A 17673-nucleotide genomic window follows, 5' to 3' on the forward strand; every position below is an offset into this window, starting at 1 on the left:
AATTCTCAACTCTATTGAAAGATGAACCTCGATATATTGAGTACCTCAATTTCAGGAACAATCAGGGGGTAGAAGAGTTTTTGTGTTCTTTCCCTGGGCTGCCCCCACAGGGCAAATTTAGCTGAAAGTAAAGTGTGTTTAGCTGAAAGTAGCCACTTCAAAAAAGTGCAACCATAATATTCTGCGCGTGCATATATATATTTACATACACATTTTTGTCTCTTGGTGTTTGTTCTGTTGACTGACTTAATAAAGCATACAGTGTTGGAAATAATGGTTTCAGGGGAGGGTTGGTTTTTGGTTTTTTTTTTGGTTTTTTTTTTTTTTTTGGTTTTTTTTTGCTTTGTGATGAAATTGTTTTGAAAGTGGCTTTAAGAAAAAAACAAACTCTCCCAAAAAAAGTACTGCTAAATAAATCACAATTACATATGCAAATAGACTGATTATATTTGGCTGCAGAACTGAGTGTCAAATTACACTGAAAATGGCTTTTTAAACTTGCAACTACAAGTGTGCCCTCAGGCTGACCCAAGAGTCCTTTCATTTCAGCACAAAGCCATTACTTTGCTGTTAAGTGCCATCCATTTCAAACCTAAGATCACATGCAATTACAATTACACGCTTATTTAGATGTGCAATTGCTCATTTTTACACGTGCAATATTGATATTGTCTTTAATAAATGTTTTCTGCTTTCCTGAACCAAATCTAGAACAGGGAGCAAGAGTGATCGTGTCACGTTCTGCAATCTACAGCCTTTGGGAGCACAATCAGTTTGTTAAAAAAAAAATTTCCCCGATTAGTTCACGAAATAGAAAAAACAGTTGGTTTTGGGGTGTTTTTTTTTTTACCTACATATAAGCATTTTGTTCACACAGCTACAAATAATAATAATAATATAATATATATTATATATATAAAATATAATTGTATTATATAATAGTATTTCTATTTTGCAACATATAGTAAGTCTCTCTTGGCTAGACCTGTCATTGGCCCTTCAAATTAATTACCGTATGTATCAGGTATTTGAGAGAACACTAGATTATCATCATTTAAGTACATAAACAATACCAACCACCCGAAATAAAAATTTTCACTACTGTAATTGCCAGCACCAGACAAAGTGGGAGACAACTGATAAGCTGATGTTATTTTCCACTTTCCTTAGTCGGAGGCACGATGCTGTGTCGGCAGGGGCGGAGCTGCTGAGCAGAGCAGGTGCCGGGATCCGTGCGGTGCCGGGATCCGTGCGGTGCCGGGATCCGTGCGGTGGCTGCAGTCCCGCTGCCGGCACTGCCAGCTCCCGGGCGGCAGCCGGCCAGGTGATAACTGCTCCTGCTGCCTCGACACAGCCAGCACCAGCCCGAGTGTTCCCATCTTCCCAGCACGTCCCGAAGCAACAAGCTTTCAAAATACCTGGCACGCTCCTTTCCCCCACCCCTACCCCCCGTGTTTTTGTTCCTGCCCCTTCTCCTTGCCTTACAACCCAGAAGCAACCTTTTTATAGCCCCTATGAAAAACACATCTGAGGTTTTTTACTGTTTAGTTCATCCTTAGCATATTTAAATATGCAAAAATACTGGAAGAATGTGTACTGCTACATCTGTAGGTGATACCACTTCAATATGTCAAGAAGGGTAGCGTCGATCTTGTGTAAATCCGCTTTGCAGCACCAGACACGCTTCTTTCAAAAAGCACAACAACCCCATCAAAAACCATACCTTTATTTTAGTTGCCCCCTTGACTTTCCCACCAGCAACAGTTCTGGAGTAACAGCCAGAGACATTTAATATTTATGGGCACTTGCATATTAATAATTTATAATTAGTTTTTATGTAGCTAAGGGAATGGCTGATAAGAATAGGAGAGCAACTGTTTTACATGACAGTCTTATGAGGATGGATGGTGGATCAGAAGAAACAGGACATGTCTGACTATAAACTAATTCACTTGGGAGAAATTACTTTAAATCAGACCTTAAACAGCAGCAAATGGGTTCGTGAGTATGCAGATTGCTGCACCAGTGTCTGCAAAGAGAAGGATGTCAGCACATCATGCATGAACAGCTCAGGAAACCAACTGGAAGATGATGTGTTAGGAGAGAAGACTGTAGGAGCATCTGTATATAATTGCCACTATTTCAGGGACAGCTTCATCTCTGAATACCTAAGTTAATAAAATTCAGAGACTGCAGCAAAGCAGAGCCAATATGCTTGATGGAAACAATAAAACAGTCTTTATAAATTAGCCAGGACTATAAACCTTAACATTGGATATTAATAATTAATTACTTGTTATTTATGTGATTGTGTATTTGGTGTTACCTTCCTATTCTGAACTTCTGGAGTTCTTAGTAGGTGATATGAAATACATATGCTAGGAAAAAATCAGCAAAAACTTAAGGACTTTTAATTAACATTGCAAAATTAAGTAAGGTGAAGTCCAGCAAATTAACATCACGGAGCTTTAGTGTGCTTCTCAGAGAGTTAGCAGAGTGTGTCCATTGCTACTGTCGATTGCATGTTGTGAGCAAAAAATGAGAAAAACTCTGAATTTCCAAACCATACGGGACGCCATCGCTTCTCTAACTGAGAAGCCAGAGGCCGTTCTCTCGTCCCTCCTGCCCCATGCCCTGAGGGCAGCTTTCCAATTCACTGACAGCTTTCCAAGGCCTGCAAATTGCCCTTTTCTTTCTCGATGTGGTTAGCTGTAGAGGCCTCCCAGTTGTGTTCAAAAATCACTTATTTCTCCCAGTTTCTACTGTAAGGCCCTGACGGAACGTGACTCCGTTTGCGGGACAGAGGTGGAGACACCTTCATTTACCTCCAGTCCCTCTCAGGTCTAACCCCAGAGAGAGCTGGGCAGCAGCACCTCCGCTCGCCTCTCCTGCTCCTTGGCAAGGCCTCGCAGGGCAGCCCTCAGGTGTGCCCCGCTGTCCTGAATCCCAGGGGGGGTGCGGGAAGCGGCGGGAAGCGGCGCCGCAGCCCCGCGGAGCCCCGGCCGTGCCCGACCCGCGGCGCGACGTTGAACGGCCCCGCCGGGCACGCGGCCGCGGCCGAGCCGCCGCGCGAAGGCCGCCCCGCCCGGCCGCGCTGAGGGACGGACCGGGCTCAGCGGGACCACGGCCAGCGGCATCGCGGGGCAGGGGCGCTGCCGGCGGCTGGAGGTGGGCTCGGCATCCCGCGGCCCCCAGGAGGGCACGGGGGCTGGGCAGGGGGCGAGGGGCCGGGCGGCGAAGGGAGGTTTTGGTTCTTTGTGGGGTTCCCAGTGCGGTGCCGTTTCGGGCGAGGGGGCACGGTCAGTTTCCGGTTACTCGTGGGGATTTTTCACGAAAATAGCGTCAAATCCCCTTCACGCATTTAGGAAAGAGCCTTCCGAACACTTGAGATGGACTCGTGGAAGATGGCTACTGTCAATGTCGAGCTTATTAAAATACTAAGAAAAAAAAAAAATCCTGGGCTCTACAGACCGGCTTCTAGGCCTGCTTGCTGGTGCCACAAGGCTTCCCTTGTGCTGGACAGGTGTCCCATAGGAATGACCCCAGAGAAGCAATGTGGCCTTGGAAGGGGCAATTCTTGGCATGCTGCCCCTACTGCAGTAGTCTCTCATGGAAGCAGTTTATTTCTCAGCTATTAAAACAACTCCTTCTCTACTTTCCTTGACACTGGTCAGAAAGAACACTCAATTAATTGAGGAGGTTGGGCTAGATAACTTGATGAGATCTTTTCTAGAGTCTTCCTGGGGTGAGGGTGAGGGAAGAGCGGCAAATTGTGTTTTGCTGTCACCACACAACTTGTTTTTATTGTCAGAACACTATGAAAAAATGGAGGTGTGCTGCATTCTAGAAGGTAGCCAGCCTCTTAAACAGGTTTTCCTGTTTTTAAAAAGCGTGCATATAATTTGTCATCAGGGCATGAAGGAAAATTTGCCTGTTTGTTGGGTTTTTTTCACTCTCCTGATGCAGATGTGTATTACTACTGACTGCATTGCTTTCTGTGGAAATTCACTGTCTAGGATAAATGTGATTTATACAAGCATTCATAGTCTGGGTAAAATGAAATACGTTATCCATATGTGTAGTCTTAGTTAATTCAGCTGCAAGAATTTTCATTGCTGCTTTTGACTACAGCTTTGAAGTCTTCCTTTTTTAAGATGAGCGGGTAGGGAAATCAGAGAATCAAACCAGATTTTTTTCCCTAGCTTTAGTTCTTTCCTTAAGTTGTTCTAATTCAGGCAGTAACCATGAAACAGTTGGTTTCTAGACCTGGGTGAGCTCCAGCTTCACATGTTGGAAAATTGTTATTTGACTATATTAGAAAAGTTCAAAAAATTATAATGTACTAAATTCTCGGATGACTTTTAGTTTTCTTCCTATAACACAAAGACCAACTGAAGTTGTGTATGACAGGTCTAATAGCCTGGCTTCTCTTTTCCTGTTTTGTACTGAAAATGGATAATGTAGTTGTAACTCTTGCAGTTGTGATTATTTATTGAATTTTTTTTTTGTTATAACAATTATTCCCTTGTCTTGTAAACTTTCTTAGAGAAAAAAAATCAGTATCATTTATATTGTGGCGATAGTTCTTTCTGGTATTCTTTTTCTCTAAAAAAAAGCTGAAATTCCTTCAAATCATAAAATCTCCAGTTAACAAAAGAGATGGGAATGAGAGGGAGATACATTAAGATACAGATACTACAAATGAACATTTTCCAACTGATTGGAAATATACTTGAAGTGTGACATTTTTCAGCCCAGCACCACCTTAGCAGTTTTTGATCTTCTATAGTAGCTAAACTGAGTGGGAAGATACAAAACTGTATTAATTTAACTAAAGTAGCTATTAAAAAACAGTCCTGTAAATTTATATAGATATGTAAGGAACTCCTGTGCAGACAACAGATTGATAAAGGATATGCTGATGCTAATTAATTAAAAACACATTGAACTAAAATGTTAGACACTCCCTTATTTCCATCATGTCCCCATCTCCTTTCTCCAAACCTGTACATAGACATACAGGGAAAGAATCTTCTTAAGAAGAAGCTAGGGTAGCTCATTTGGAAGGAAAAATGAGAGAAGTGTCTGATTCTGTTTCCATGCAGATTTTATCCAGCCTGTTCAATCATCTAAAAAAAAATTATGCATCAGACCTTTCTGCTTTTTCCTGCACAAATATAATATTGCCTTGTCAAATGCAGCTAACAAGGAGTAGGTAGATTGCTCTTCTTGTTTAACATCCATATGTGAAACTGAATGCTAATGATTTCAGCTGCTTTTTTGAAGTGCGATGTTTCAAAATGTTACAGAAGCAAAAAAGTTTATTGGTAAATCCCTTCAGCCAGCACGACCCGTGCATCAACTGTCTTCTAAACAAGGTGAGTAGCATGGCTAAGGTGCAGTTCACTTTACCAAAGTTTGGGTTATGTTTCAGGAACTTTCAAGGATGTGTAAGGTGTCTTGTTTTGTTCTGTTTATAAATTACTTTGTTGAACTACAGTGAGTAAATACCTTGCTGTGTGTTGATTCTGAGCACATCATCTCTGTGATAAAATCTGAATATAAACTGTATTAGATTTATGCAGAGCTCTTTGATACTGCTCTTCTAGCTTGGCATCTGAAATGTAGCTTCAGACAGCTGGATCAGGCTTCTCTGTTAAATTTTAATTTCTTGGGGTGGCTGATCCTACTATTGCAAACATAAAATACACATAATTTAACAGATTATTTAGGTTTTATTGCAAGTACTGATGCCTCAGGTACAGTATACTGCACTGCATTGTTCTTATCTAGCTTTCATACAAATTCAAAACAAAAAACCCAAAAAAACTTTAAGAAAAAAAATCATGCAGTATTTATGCCAGGTGTGAATATTTTGGTTTAAATTTTAAATTTCTATAGATTAAAGCCTAGATATTGCAGTAACACAGTTGTTCAGTTAGAAATTTTTGGTGCCCAGAAAATCATCAGCTGTGCTGATGTGGACTGAAGCTAAGTGGCATCATAAATTTTTACTTTGTATAAAATTTATGGAAGAAACAGAAAAGGGGTCCTGTGGTGACGTGGAGCTTCTAAGTTGTGAATAAATGCCTGTATAATCTCTGTGCAGCAAGTAATGTTTTGGGGCAAGTATCACAAAAAATACTGTGGTGTCTATTGAAATTATTTTTTCTTAATGTTTTATGCTCACCAGCATCACCCATTGCATTAAACATTCGGACTGAATTACCCAGCAGCACTGAAGTATGTTTGCAGAGTAAGGTTAACTGGGTGAGTATTGAGGAAATATATAATTGTTTATAAATTGGAGGTCAGCTGATCTGTTATGTAACCGAATGAAAACTATTCCAGCTTGGAGTGTCCTTGACTCTGAATGTTTTAAACCAGCAGTTTCAGAACTGTTGAAAAGAATTATGAGTGTCAGGAATGCCTTTCCCTGGTATTTGCATGCACTAATAGCTGAAAAATGCAGCTTAGGAATTTAAGATTCTTAGGAGAATCTGTGTGGCATTCCTTTAGTCTTCATTGAATTTAAGTCAGCTCTTTTAAAATTAGAGTACCTGTATTCTGTTTTCACTTATTATGTGTCAGTAATAAAATTAGAATTTTTTTGTTGTTATGCACAAATTCATTTGATACAGCAAACATCATAAAACTTTTTGCTTTATTGCTAGAAGTGCTTGACTTTGGACATGGTATGAATATGTTTTTCAGACTTGAAATTGGTTGTAGCTGTTTGCTGGGAAATGAAGTTTGAAGTCTTCCAAATGGAATACTTCATGTTTCATGGCCTGAATTTGATGTTTCGTTGATTCTGATTTGAATGTTTTTTCAGAGTGTTGATAGATGGGGGTTTTTGTTAGAACAAATAACCATTCCTTAGTTTTTACTTCATTTTTTATTATTTTAGAAGAGTTTTAGCAATCCAGTGGGCCTTCTTTATTGAATTAAGCTTCTGCAAGCTGCCTTTGACTTTAAAAAAATTTAAAAATAAAAATAAAAGTCAAGGTCTCGGGAGCCTAACTTTGATCCGACATAGGGAAACTAACACTTACACTTGTCTCTTGAGCAGTAATTACTGAGGAGAGCAAACTACTCCCTTTTAAATAATCCTCTGGTCATCAGTGGTGTAATACTCAGTTTCATCAGTATTTAGCTGCATGTAGCTGCACTTTGCCTTTGTTTGATACAGGTATAGCTGTATTTTTAATTTTTTTAAACTTTTTCATTAATGTAGCATATAGAAAAGACTTTTCAATAATACTTTTGACCATCTCCTTTTTGCTAAATGAGAGAATCCAAGACCATCCTTTGGTTTCAAGGAAAGTCCTTCCTGCTTTTATTATTCCCAAATGTAGCAGCTTGTGGCTGCATTCTAGGTGGGATAATGGAAAAGGAAGGGGTAATTGTGTTCTTTTTAAAGACTACCAATAGCACTGTAAAATTCTGTGTAAAAAATATCTCTCAAATATGTTCATCTGTATTGTCTTATTCCTTTATTGTATGTAATCAAGAGTAACATTCTACAGGTTCGAATTAAACTGTACTACAACTGTTACTTTTAACTAAGAAACATGTATCCTTGTTTTAATATGCTTAAAGGAAATAAGCTTCATAACTTTCCCTCCTATCTTAGTCATCTGAAATGACTGAAGTGAAGATCTTAACTCAAACTATGATGCTCTGTCAACCAAAACAACATGAATCAGGAGAAAAAAAAGGTAAAATACTGCATGTGGAGCTGTGTCAGGATTGTATTTTCTGGATGGGGGACAGCTGAACTTTGAAGTGATGTGGGCTGCACTTTATTTTTTCTGATCAGCCAGTGCATTGATAGTTTGGAGAGCAGTATGAAACTTTTCTGCTTTTCACGTAACACTCTAGAGAAGGGGTAAAAGTTCACCATAACTAAGGTAGAAAACTTCCACAGCTGCTTGCACATAGGGTTATAACTTAAAAAAACCCAAACAAACCCAACAAAACAAACAAACAAAAAAACGCAGCCAAGCCACTGAAAAAACAGACCCCAAACACAAAAAAAATTTCTTCACACTAAATCCTGAGTTTGTACAGATTGCTTGTGTGTGTAGAAGTACAGGTTTCAGTTGCATCCTTTAGCAGGGCTCAGTTGTGGCATACAGACTGTTGAATGTAATCAAGTTTAAGAACAAGCTGGATAAAACAGCATTTTGGCTTCCTTGTCCTGCTCTTACTACAGTGGTTCTGAAATAAGAGCATTTGAGAGGTTATTAATTTTTTTCATGATTAATCCTGGACTATTTGTTTCTGTGTCAGTACTGTCCTTAAGGTTTGCTCCTTATGCTTTTCTCTCTGTACTGCCTGCCACTGTACTCATAGAGAAATGGTAGTTTAGCCAAGTCAAAATTTTGCTCCTTTTTTTTCATTAACGGATAATCTCAGGTTTCAAATGCATTTTCATAGTACTTCCCTGCCCTGCTTCCTACCTAATTCTTCATTCTTAAACATGTCACAAAAACTGCATCAGTGACCCAGGTTAGGTCACCAGTTTATTGAGACAATTTCATTTGTCTGTGTCTGCCTGTAATCAGGCATCCATCTGTAATTTCCAATCCTTAAGTAATCTCTGAAGATGTATTTTGTTCTTTTGCTTATTTGTACTCAAAATTTGAATGAATTCTGTTAGGTTTTAATGAGGGATTTGGTATTTTTGTCAGTCTGAGGTTACCATCTCTCAGGTTCTTGAACATTAGTTTGGTTCTGCTGTGTGTTACTGACTTGAAAATAAGTCTTCCATGTATCTTCTTTAAAGCTCAGGTTCATTTCTTCTATTTTTGATCTTGATAAATAGAAGACAGTTCTGGTTTTTGGATCTAGTTAGATGACAGACTTGTCAAGTTCTGTCCATTTAGTGGTTTCTTTCTGATCCTTTGTCATCGATTCTGCTTGTTGTGGGTAGAGATTGTTTTGTTCTACAAGATCTTAAACAGCTTCTCATCAGATCCTGGTCTCTTGTATAATCTGACACTTTGGATCGTTTTCAGTGGTTAATTGCTCTGTGATGACTCTCTGAGTCTACTCCACAATTCTCCACACTGTCAGACTTTTTCTCACACTCGTTTTCAAAGGGCTTTTGTTTGTTTGCTGATAGTTGTAATCTTTTCCTTCCGAGTTACACAACTTTAGACGTCCTGCTTTTCAGCTACTGCTTACAAATAAGTCTTTTATTCTTGTGCAGTAAAATTTCTTGCAGAACTCTGTTCATGTTCAGCTGTGCTTTAAGTTCCAGATAATAATTTCCATTTGATATCTGTTCAGCAGGACCATGCTTTCAATTATCTGTCTCAGCAATTCTTAAGTGCAGCATGGGCCCACATCTTGAGCTTTTCCAGGTCTCTCTGGATGGTATCGTGTCTCTCAGGTGTGTCAGCTGCACCACTTAGCTTGGTGTTACCTGCACATTTGCTGAGGGTGCCGTTGATCCCACTGTCTGTCACTGATGAAGATACTCAATAGTATTGACCCAAATATGAAACTCTGAGGGATACAATTCATCACTCACTGATCTGCATCCAGACATGACCACTACTCTTTGGATCATAGGATGGTTTGGGTTGTAGGGGACTAAAAAATCATCAAGTTGTAATCCCCTGCTATGAGTGGGGACAGCTGCCGCTAGACTGTGTTACTCAAAGCCCCACCCAGCACGATGTTGAACACTCCCGGGGATGCGGCATCCATAACTTCTCTGTGCAGCCTTTTCCAGTGCCTCACCATCCTAACAGTAAAGAATTTTGTTCTCCTATCTGACCTAAACCTACTGTCCCTCAGCTTAAGGCCATTCCCCCTTTTCGTATCACTACATGCCTCTGAAAAGTCCCACTGTGGCCTTCTTGTAGGCCCCCATTAGGTACTGGAAGTATCGTAAGAGACTTCCCTTCTCCAGGCTGAACATCCCCAGCTATCTAAACCTGTCTTCATAGGAGAGGTGTTCCAACCCTCTGATCAGCTTAGGGACTCTCCTCTGCACTTGTTCCAACATGAGATCAGATGAAACTGTCCAACCAGTTCCTCATCCAGTGAACAGTCTCCTGATCTAATCCACATCTCTCCAATTTAGAGAGAAGGATCTTGTGGGGGACTGTGTTAAAGGCCTTACAGAATTCATCGTCTTCTAGGTTTTTAATCAAAGGGAGGTAAAAACAAGACATAAATTTTCAAGCTTGTGTTCTTTAAACTGTTTGGTTTTTTTTGAAGTTACCCATATGCCCTCCCTTAAGTTCACCAGTTACTGCATCATTTGTGTTCAAAGGCAGGAAAAAATTTGTGTCATCATTGATACCAGCCTCTCTCTTTTCAACATCCTACAGTCTGAGAAGCAAAAACTCTTGTCCAACAGGTGACAGTATAACAATCTTGCAGGAAGCCCATAATTTCTAAAGAATATGCTTCTTTGTCAAGGACCAGAGATAAGGTTTGTTCCTTGTTTGCCTAATTCCTCCTGTTTCTGCTCTTGTTTGAGAATATCAGCTTAAATGCAGACATTGCTGGATATACTGTATCCAAAGCTATGCCATAGTAGGCATAGTGCTATAAACTCGAATGAGAAACCTACATGTTCTGAGCAAAGGCTCTAACACTTGTTGATCTAACATAATCCCTCAAAAGTATTTCACTGCTATTAATCTGTTTTCCATTTTACGTGCAGCAGATCTTGTCATTACTTTTAGGTGTTGAAAGACATTTAACTTATTAGCTCCAAGAAAAGAGACACCCTCTTTTTGTTATCTGTCACTTAGAAATAGGTGCCACTTTGGAGTGAGTTATAAAAAGATTTTCTTCTGGGTTTCAAGATCTATTTGTAGTATTTCTGCTAATTAAAACAAGATACAGGGAGTCTGTCTGTCTGTTGTAAGGTTGGAGTCCCCTTTTTTCTTCTTTTGTATTGATTTACTGTGTGAGTTTGATACAGTTAAAGTGAAATGCTCTGTAATTCAGAATTTCTTGATGCAAGATAAGATCTAAATTACTTCTATTTTTAAAACTGATTTTTATATTCCATGTGTGGCATTTCTACTATTCTATAAGTTACCAAATAGTTTTTCTGAATTTCCAATCTTAATCTCTTAGACAAGAATGTTTAACTTAGTGAATTTGTATATTCACAGAAAGGATCCAATACAGCAGAGATTTCCTTCTGAAGCTTTCAAATGTTTCTCTCTCTCAGAAGAAACCAGAGTTTCTTCCTGATCACCCAATTGTACTTGAAAAGCCAGTAAGTGCATTCTTTTGTGATAAATGAAGTTATAAAATCATTAATGGAAGTTTTGACAAAGCATTTGGCAGGAAACATTTTCCTTCAAAATGGCCTGCCAAATTGGTAAAACCTTCAAAGGACAGGTTGAGCAATTCAACACAACTTTTGTATGTAACTTCTCCAGTTCATATTTGACATCTTACCCTGGGTATTGCCATATAAAGCGAAAGGGTTTTTAATTTGTTTTTAGGAAAAAGATCAGATATGTTTCCATGTTTTCAAAATAGAAGAGAACAATATTGATAAATTTCCAGCTTGGTAAAAACCATAATCCAGTGTTTGTTCATGCATCAGTGTCCACTACAAAACCATTAGTGAGCTCAATGCAGTTTGTATTATCATTATCTTTGATCTTTGGTTTGGGGGAGAAATGAATAGAAATGAATGATGAATGTGAAGGATATCCATGTGTGCTACCTTAATGTTTGTGATGAAATAATCCTCAAAAACTTCCCATGCTAGGAGAAAACATCTACTGGATCACATTCTGGACCCCAAGTGTGGGAAAATCTTCTGTGTAAACATCATATCAAATTAGGCTACATACTAGGTTGCTTCTGAGACCACTGGGATCTAGTTTTGCTAGAAATAGGATTCCTATTATTGAAAAGTATGTCCACATGATTACTGTGTTGACCACATTTGGAGGTATTTTTAAACTTTAAAAATTTCTGTCCTTTGTAAAAACAAAAATTAACTAATATATGACCATGATCACCTTTCCCTGATCTTACTTTTTATATCTTTCTATTTACCCTCAAAATGAAAGCTTTGTTTGTTTGAAAACCTGCTTTCAGATTTGGAAGTCTCAGCTCTTTAATTTCCTAACTTTCCCCCCTCTCCCACCACCTGTAGTTCTAACAGTGGCAAATTTTGGTAATCAGTATACTTTCAGATGTTTACATTCCTAGGAAAAAGGAGGGTCCCTATACAGAAATCAGTGAGTTCAGCCAAAATTCCAGCCTATTGATTGATCACAGCATCTGGTTTTCTGCACAGAAACCAGAGGGATTGATGAGGTGCATGTGTAAATCAAATGAATGATTGTAAATCAAATGCTTGAAAGTGGCAGAAGGTGGCCTGCAAATAAATTTCTAATGACAAACAGACAATTCTACAGTGTCAGTGAGCTTGTATTTTGAAGTGGGTGGTTTTCAACTGTTTGCTGCTGAACTGAGTATTCAGACAGTTCATGCCTATCTAAGACTTTCCTAGTTCTGAATTTTTGAAGCCACTGCTGAAGTATGTGCCCATTTAGGAGTAAAAGCTGTATTGTCAGATGAAGAAAACTTCCTAGAATGATTTGTAGAAGGGAGATGCAGTTGTTACAGTTGGTGGACTATGGACTGCATTTGTCCCAAAGGACACTGGGGTTTTTTTTGAGATGTGGGGATCAGGGCTCAGTACATAGCTCAGCATTTGAACAGATGTTACTACTGTGTTGACACACAATAGGAAAATTTTAGATGAAGTCACTATGATTAATGAAAATAGAACTGTTTGCCATAATAAAAAAAATAAAATTCAAATTGTGAAATGTATGTGGAGTAGAAAAGAATTACAAGCAGACTGAAATGAAAACTTTAAGTGATCTGTTATAATGGAAGTAATTTGGGTTGGTTTGTCTTACAGGTAAAGAACAAACCTTTCATTGACATCTGCAAGAAGTGACATGTTGTCTGGAAGATCCAAAGTCTGTCACTGAGGGAGCTACATTTGATGTACGTCTTCAAGATTTTTGAAGGTACTTGGGTGCCTGCAGATGGAAGTACGACCCTGTGAAACCTATGAAAATGCCTGTTTCTTCCTGTAATTGCCTGAATGCTTTAAGAGACAAACCTTTAATTTGTAATGCCTGAAATGGCAATAAGATTAAAGTGAAAATAAATAATTTTACATATTGGTGTGGCAGAATTTTGTCATTGAATTGTTTGTGTTATGTAGCCAGATATTTTGCCTGACCATAAATTCTAAATAAATACTTGACTTGGACTTTTTGATTGCTCCCAACTCCCTTCGTCAGAATAAAGGTGGAACAACAAGTACTGGGTGTGTCAAATCTCAGATGTCTTAGGGTACTCCTCTAGTAGTAGAGAGGGTTTTTTGGGGTTTTTTTTTTTGGACAAAACTTGAGTTGCTTCTTGTTAATTTGAAATCTTCATCTTGACACAAGATATACTTTAATCTTGTTGATACATCTGCCTTCTTTCATAGTATGAAGTCTCTTATTAATAATAATTTCACTAACAAGAGAAATTTTCTCTCATCCTGCATCAGAACAGGAGATCTGCCTATGCATTGCATTCCTTAAAGTTCTTTGTAAATAATTGTCCAGTGTTCTTGACTTTGAAAAGTGAAAGTAAGAGAAAAAACTGAGGAACAAGACAGATTTTTATCCTGTCTCATATGGATAAATGGTTGTACCAATGCAGACTTGATTCTGTGTTTTTCCTTAAATGAGTATGGTATCCAATACTGAAGTGGAAAGCAGTAGTTCAAGTACTTCCTGAAAGCATCTGTCAGTTGACAGGCATCAATAATAAATATCTTGTATGATTAGAATTAACTTCTAAATGTATATTTAGACCTATAATAATATCATTGGGGTACTGCAGAAATTTTTTACCCTGTGTCACAAATGATAACACAAGCTAAACGAGGATGTGTTAAATGGCAATTGCAGTAATGCAAAAACCTGTCAAGTTGTGTTGGATCGGCGCTAGATTTCTTTTCCTGAATGATGCAAATACATATTTTTGTTGGTTAGTTTTTTATCACTGGGAGTTTCTTAGAGTGAGTCATAAAGATCTTTTTTGCCAATATGTGTCAAAGACAGTTTCTGTGTGTAGCTCTCAAAACTCCCAAGTGAAATTTCTCAAACTTCTTGTGGATGATTCATCAAAGTGTTTGTTTACTAGTATATATACAAAGATGAGTAACTGTTATAAGGACATATCACCTCCTACAACTTTTTACACCCTTCCAGCACCTAATTGACATGAAGTTCTAAAGCAGATTCTTGTAAGAATGATTTGAATACATTTTTTTCCAGTGAAAATGAAAAATTTTACAAACCTTAGTGTAGTATGTAATTTTTCACTTAAGGATTTTCCCTGATTCTGTGTCACATGTTAATGTTTCCTCTGTTGGTATGTCAGTAGTGACAATAAACCCCATGCTATACACCAGCCTGACATGTTGGCGTAGGAAAAACAGCAGCCAGTTGTTCAGGAGTATGAGTAGATTTACTTTGATTAAGACAAGAAACCTTTAGACTTATACCAATGTCATTTTTGGGGGTAATTTTAGTGCCCTTTTACAAATGGACACATTGGTAGCTGGATCATGTCAATACAGGAAAGCCTTGGGCTTTGGTGTTAAAAGCATTCACTTTTGCTGAGTTACAGTGGGAGAGATAAAGGTGAAATTTTTCTGTAATGTGGGCACATAAATTCAGATGTGCAGGTATCCCTCTCTGGCATCCACATTTGTGTGGAGAACCAAGGCCTCACGAACTTTATTGGCAAAAGGCTCAATTCAGTTGCTTGAAGGTAGGCATCTGGTGTCATCTGAGACACCTGGAATTCCAGCCCACATGCTGCATGGGCCTGGCGTAACTCACAAACTGCAGGTAACACGTGTCATCCTCAGCTGGGAGCTGGAGACCAGTTGTCTCCTCTACAGTAACTCACATGCATTAAATGCCTTTGTTTAGCAAATAACTTGCCTCAGAACTCTACAGATAAAATAAGAACCAAATTGCTTTGGTTGCATGCAGGAACCTAATTGAGATGCCTTTCTTAGTCTTGAGCTCAGACCTTGCTGTTATTTCTGGAATACAGGACCTTACTGCAATGAAGACTGCTTGTTTGTACTTGGAATTCCCTCTTTTCAATTACATATGAATTTTTTTTTATTTGTTGAGATGAAATAAAACTAGACAAGATGGTATTTTATTGAACATGGCATTTAAGTTTCTTTTTGGGTACTGTTTGTAAGCTTAGACTGCTAACTGGATGGAGAGGGGTCATGTGCATGTAGCGCTTGTCATCCTGCTGTAGAGCTGTGAGGTTACAGTGGTTGCTTGCCCATTCTTGGGCTGGAGGGCACACCTCAGATACAGGCGACGATACCATGACTTGCTAGGGAATCAAGTATTGCGACTTGCAGGTCTTACAGCATCACAGAATATCCTCAGGTAGAAGGGACCCACAAGGATCATTGAGGTCCAGCTCCTGGCCCTGGACAGGATACACTTAGACTCATACCGTGTGCCTGCGAGCATTGTCCAAATGCTGCTTGAACTCTGTCAGGCTTGGTGCTGTGACCACTGCCAGTGTTCCTCCACCCTCTGGGTAAAGAACCTTTTCTTAATGCCTGACCTCAGTCTCCCCTCATACAACATGATGCTGTTTCCTTGGGTCCTGTCACTGGTCATCAGAGAGAAGGGATCAGTGCCTGCTTCTCCTCTTCTCCTCATGAGGAAGTTGCAGACTGCAATGAGGTCTCCCCTCAGTCTCCTCCAGGCTGAACCAACCAAGTGACATCAGCCGCTCCTTGTTTGGCTTCCTCTGCAGGCCCTTCATGATCCTCATGGCCCTCCTTTGGACATTCTTAAATAGCTTTATGTCTCTTTTATATTTTTGTGCCCAAAACTGCCCCCAGCACTTGAGGTGAGGCTGCCCCAGTGCAGAGCAGAGTGGGACAATCCCCTCCCTTGCCCTGCTGGCCATGCTGTCCCTGATGCCCCCAGGACACGGTTGGCCCTCCTGGTTGCCAGGGCACTGCTGGCTCATATCAATCAACTAGGACCCCCAGACCCCTGGATGTGAGGGCAGTTTGGCTGCAACCCCTGTCCCCCACTGATGACCAGGCTGATTGAGCTGACCCGGCTGGCCCAGTGGGTGTCCACCTCCTCCTCCATGCTCCAAGTGCATCCCTACCAAAGCTGCACTCTGGTTGAAGAGGGTGATCTTCCCCATGGAGATGGGGATGTTCATCGGTCAAGGGGATACAGTAGCCCTGGCCCCTGCTAGAACCAACCTCCAAACAAGCTCAAGGTTTATGGCTATTTATGCTGTAACTGCAGTTTTTTGAATGATTTTGCGGTGACCTGCCAGAGATCTAAAGAAAATATATTCTGAGTGGTCAGGACATAGAAGTTGTGCAGTGTTCAGTCTAGGGATCTGTAGTGACAAGAGATAGGCAGATATGTTTCCTCTTGGGAGGGTAAGGGCTAAGAGTCTGTTAAGAGAAGACAGCCTTGTCTTACTTGTGAGCAGAAAATATCCTGGGGGAAGTTCTGTACTAGCACAAAGAGTTTTTCCTATGTTTATTCTTTTCATGAATGACTTACAGCTTCTCTGCCGACATGTGTGAAAATGTGTGTTCAGGTTCATACTTCTGCTTTTGTAAAAGGAGACCACAACAGCAGTAAGTAATGGTTGTTTATTAATGCAGTAATAAAACTTTTCACAAATATTTAGTCATACATTCAAGACATACTTTTCTGTGACAATTTGGACTGCCACAGAAATAAATAGTTTATCATAGTTGTCTTATTTCATTTTTTAGAATGCATCATTTCACTGAACTAGTCACAAGAAGAAAAGGTAATAAATGCAGTTTTCCAGATTTTAGAATGGATAAAGTGGAAAAGATCCCATCCATAACAAATGTTATCACATCATAATTTCACCTGTACACTGCAATATGAATGTTAGTGTTATGAAAGACAATACAACATTAACATTACTTGGAACCACAGCTTCTAGTTGTTATTGAGGGCCCACCATGATGCTGAAAGAGAGCAGAGTTTATTTATTTCTTAGCATAAATTGCATTTCTTTTTTGACCTCTGGTAAAAATTCTAAATAAAATACCTATAATGTATATGATTAAATGTTTGTTTATATATGCAGCTAATACTGGTGAGAAAATATACTCAGAATACTGGGAGAGCTGAGTGTAAGTGGTGGGAAGGTGGCTTTATCACAAGAATTATATCTCTTTTTGATAACATTCAAAGAAGCATTAATGTCTCATAGGTGCAGCTGCATAGAATTAAGCACCCTGACACCAAACCAAATAAATCCTCTGTCCTGTGCTGCTGTGTGTCAGTTTTTAAGCCAAGCAGTGTGTTCCCTGAGTGGTTGTGTTAGCTTTAATGACTCACTTTCCTGGTGGCATTATTCAAATCTGATGGGTTTTTTACACAACTCTAGGAATTAATAACTTTTTGTCCTCAAAAGTAGGAGAATTGATGGACTTGTAAAATGTCATTCCCATAAAAAGTTCTGTAATTACCAGATTATAGGTAGTGCTGGGGTGAAACCAATTTGTGTTTCTTCCCCACAGTCTCTAGCCTTTGGCCTTTT

General features: G+C 39.3%; 2 protein-coding genes across 2 annotated transcripts in view; one reads left to right on the forward strand and one right to left on the reverse strand.

Annotated features, from left to right (window-relative positions):
- The first annotated feature begins 5290 nt into the window (after positions 1–5290).
- Positions 5291–13117, forward strand: CUNH8orf88 (chromosome unknown C8orf88 homolog). The gene is made up of 5 exons (XM_041464529.1): positions 5291–5378; positions 6194–6270; positions 7637–7721; positions 11148–11254; positions 12929–13117. Exons 1-5 carry the CDS (start codon positions 5291–5293, stop codon positions 12965–12967), a joined length of 396 nt encoding a protein of 131 aa, XP_041320463.1. The 3' UTR covers positions 12968–13117.
- A 3855-nt stretch (positions 13118–16972) lies between these two features.
- NECAB1 (N-terminal EF-hand calcium binding protein 1) overlaps positions 16973–17673 on the reverse strand; it is a 53158-nt gene continuing 52457 nt past the window's right edge. The window contains exon 13 of the mRNA XM_041464472.1: positions 16973–17095. Within this exon, the coding sequence (XP_041320406.1) occupies positions 17067–17095 (29 nt within the window). The 3' untranslated portion in view covers positions 16973–17066. The remainder of the gene's footprint in view (positions 17096–17673) is intronic.

This window comes from Pyrgilauda ruficollis, unplaced genomic scaffold (assembly GCF_017590135.1).
Source record: "Pyrgilauda ruficollis isolate IOZ18807 unplaced genomic scaffold, ASM1759013v1 scaffold18, whole genome shotgun sequence".
Taxonomy (NCBI): domain Eukaryota; kingdom Metazoa; phylum Chordata; class Aves; order Passeriformes; family Passeridae; genus Pyrgilauda; species Pyrgilauda ruficollis.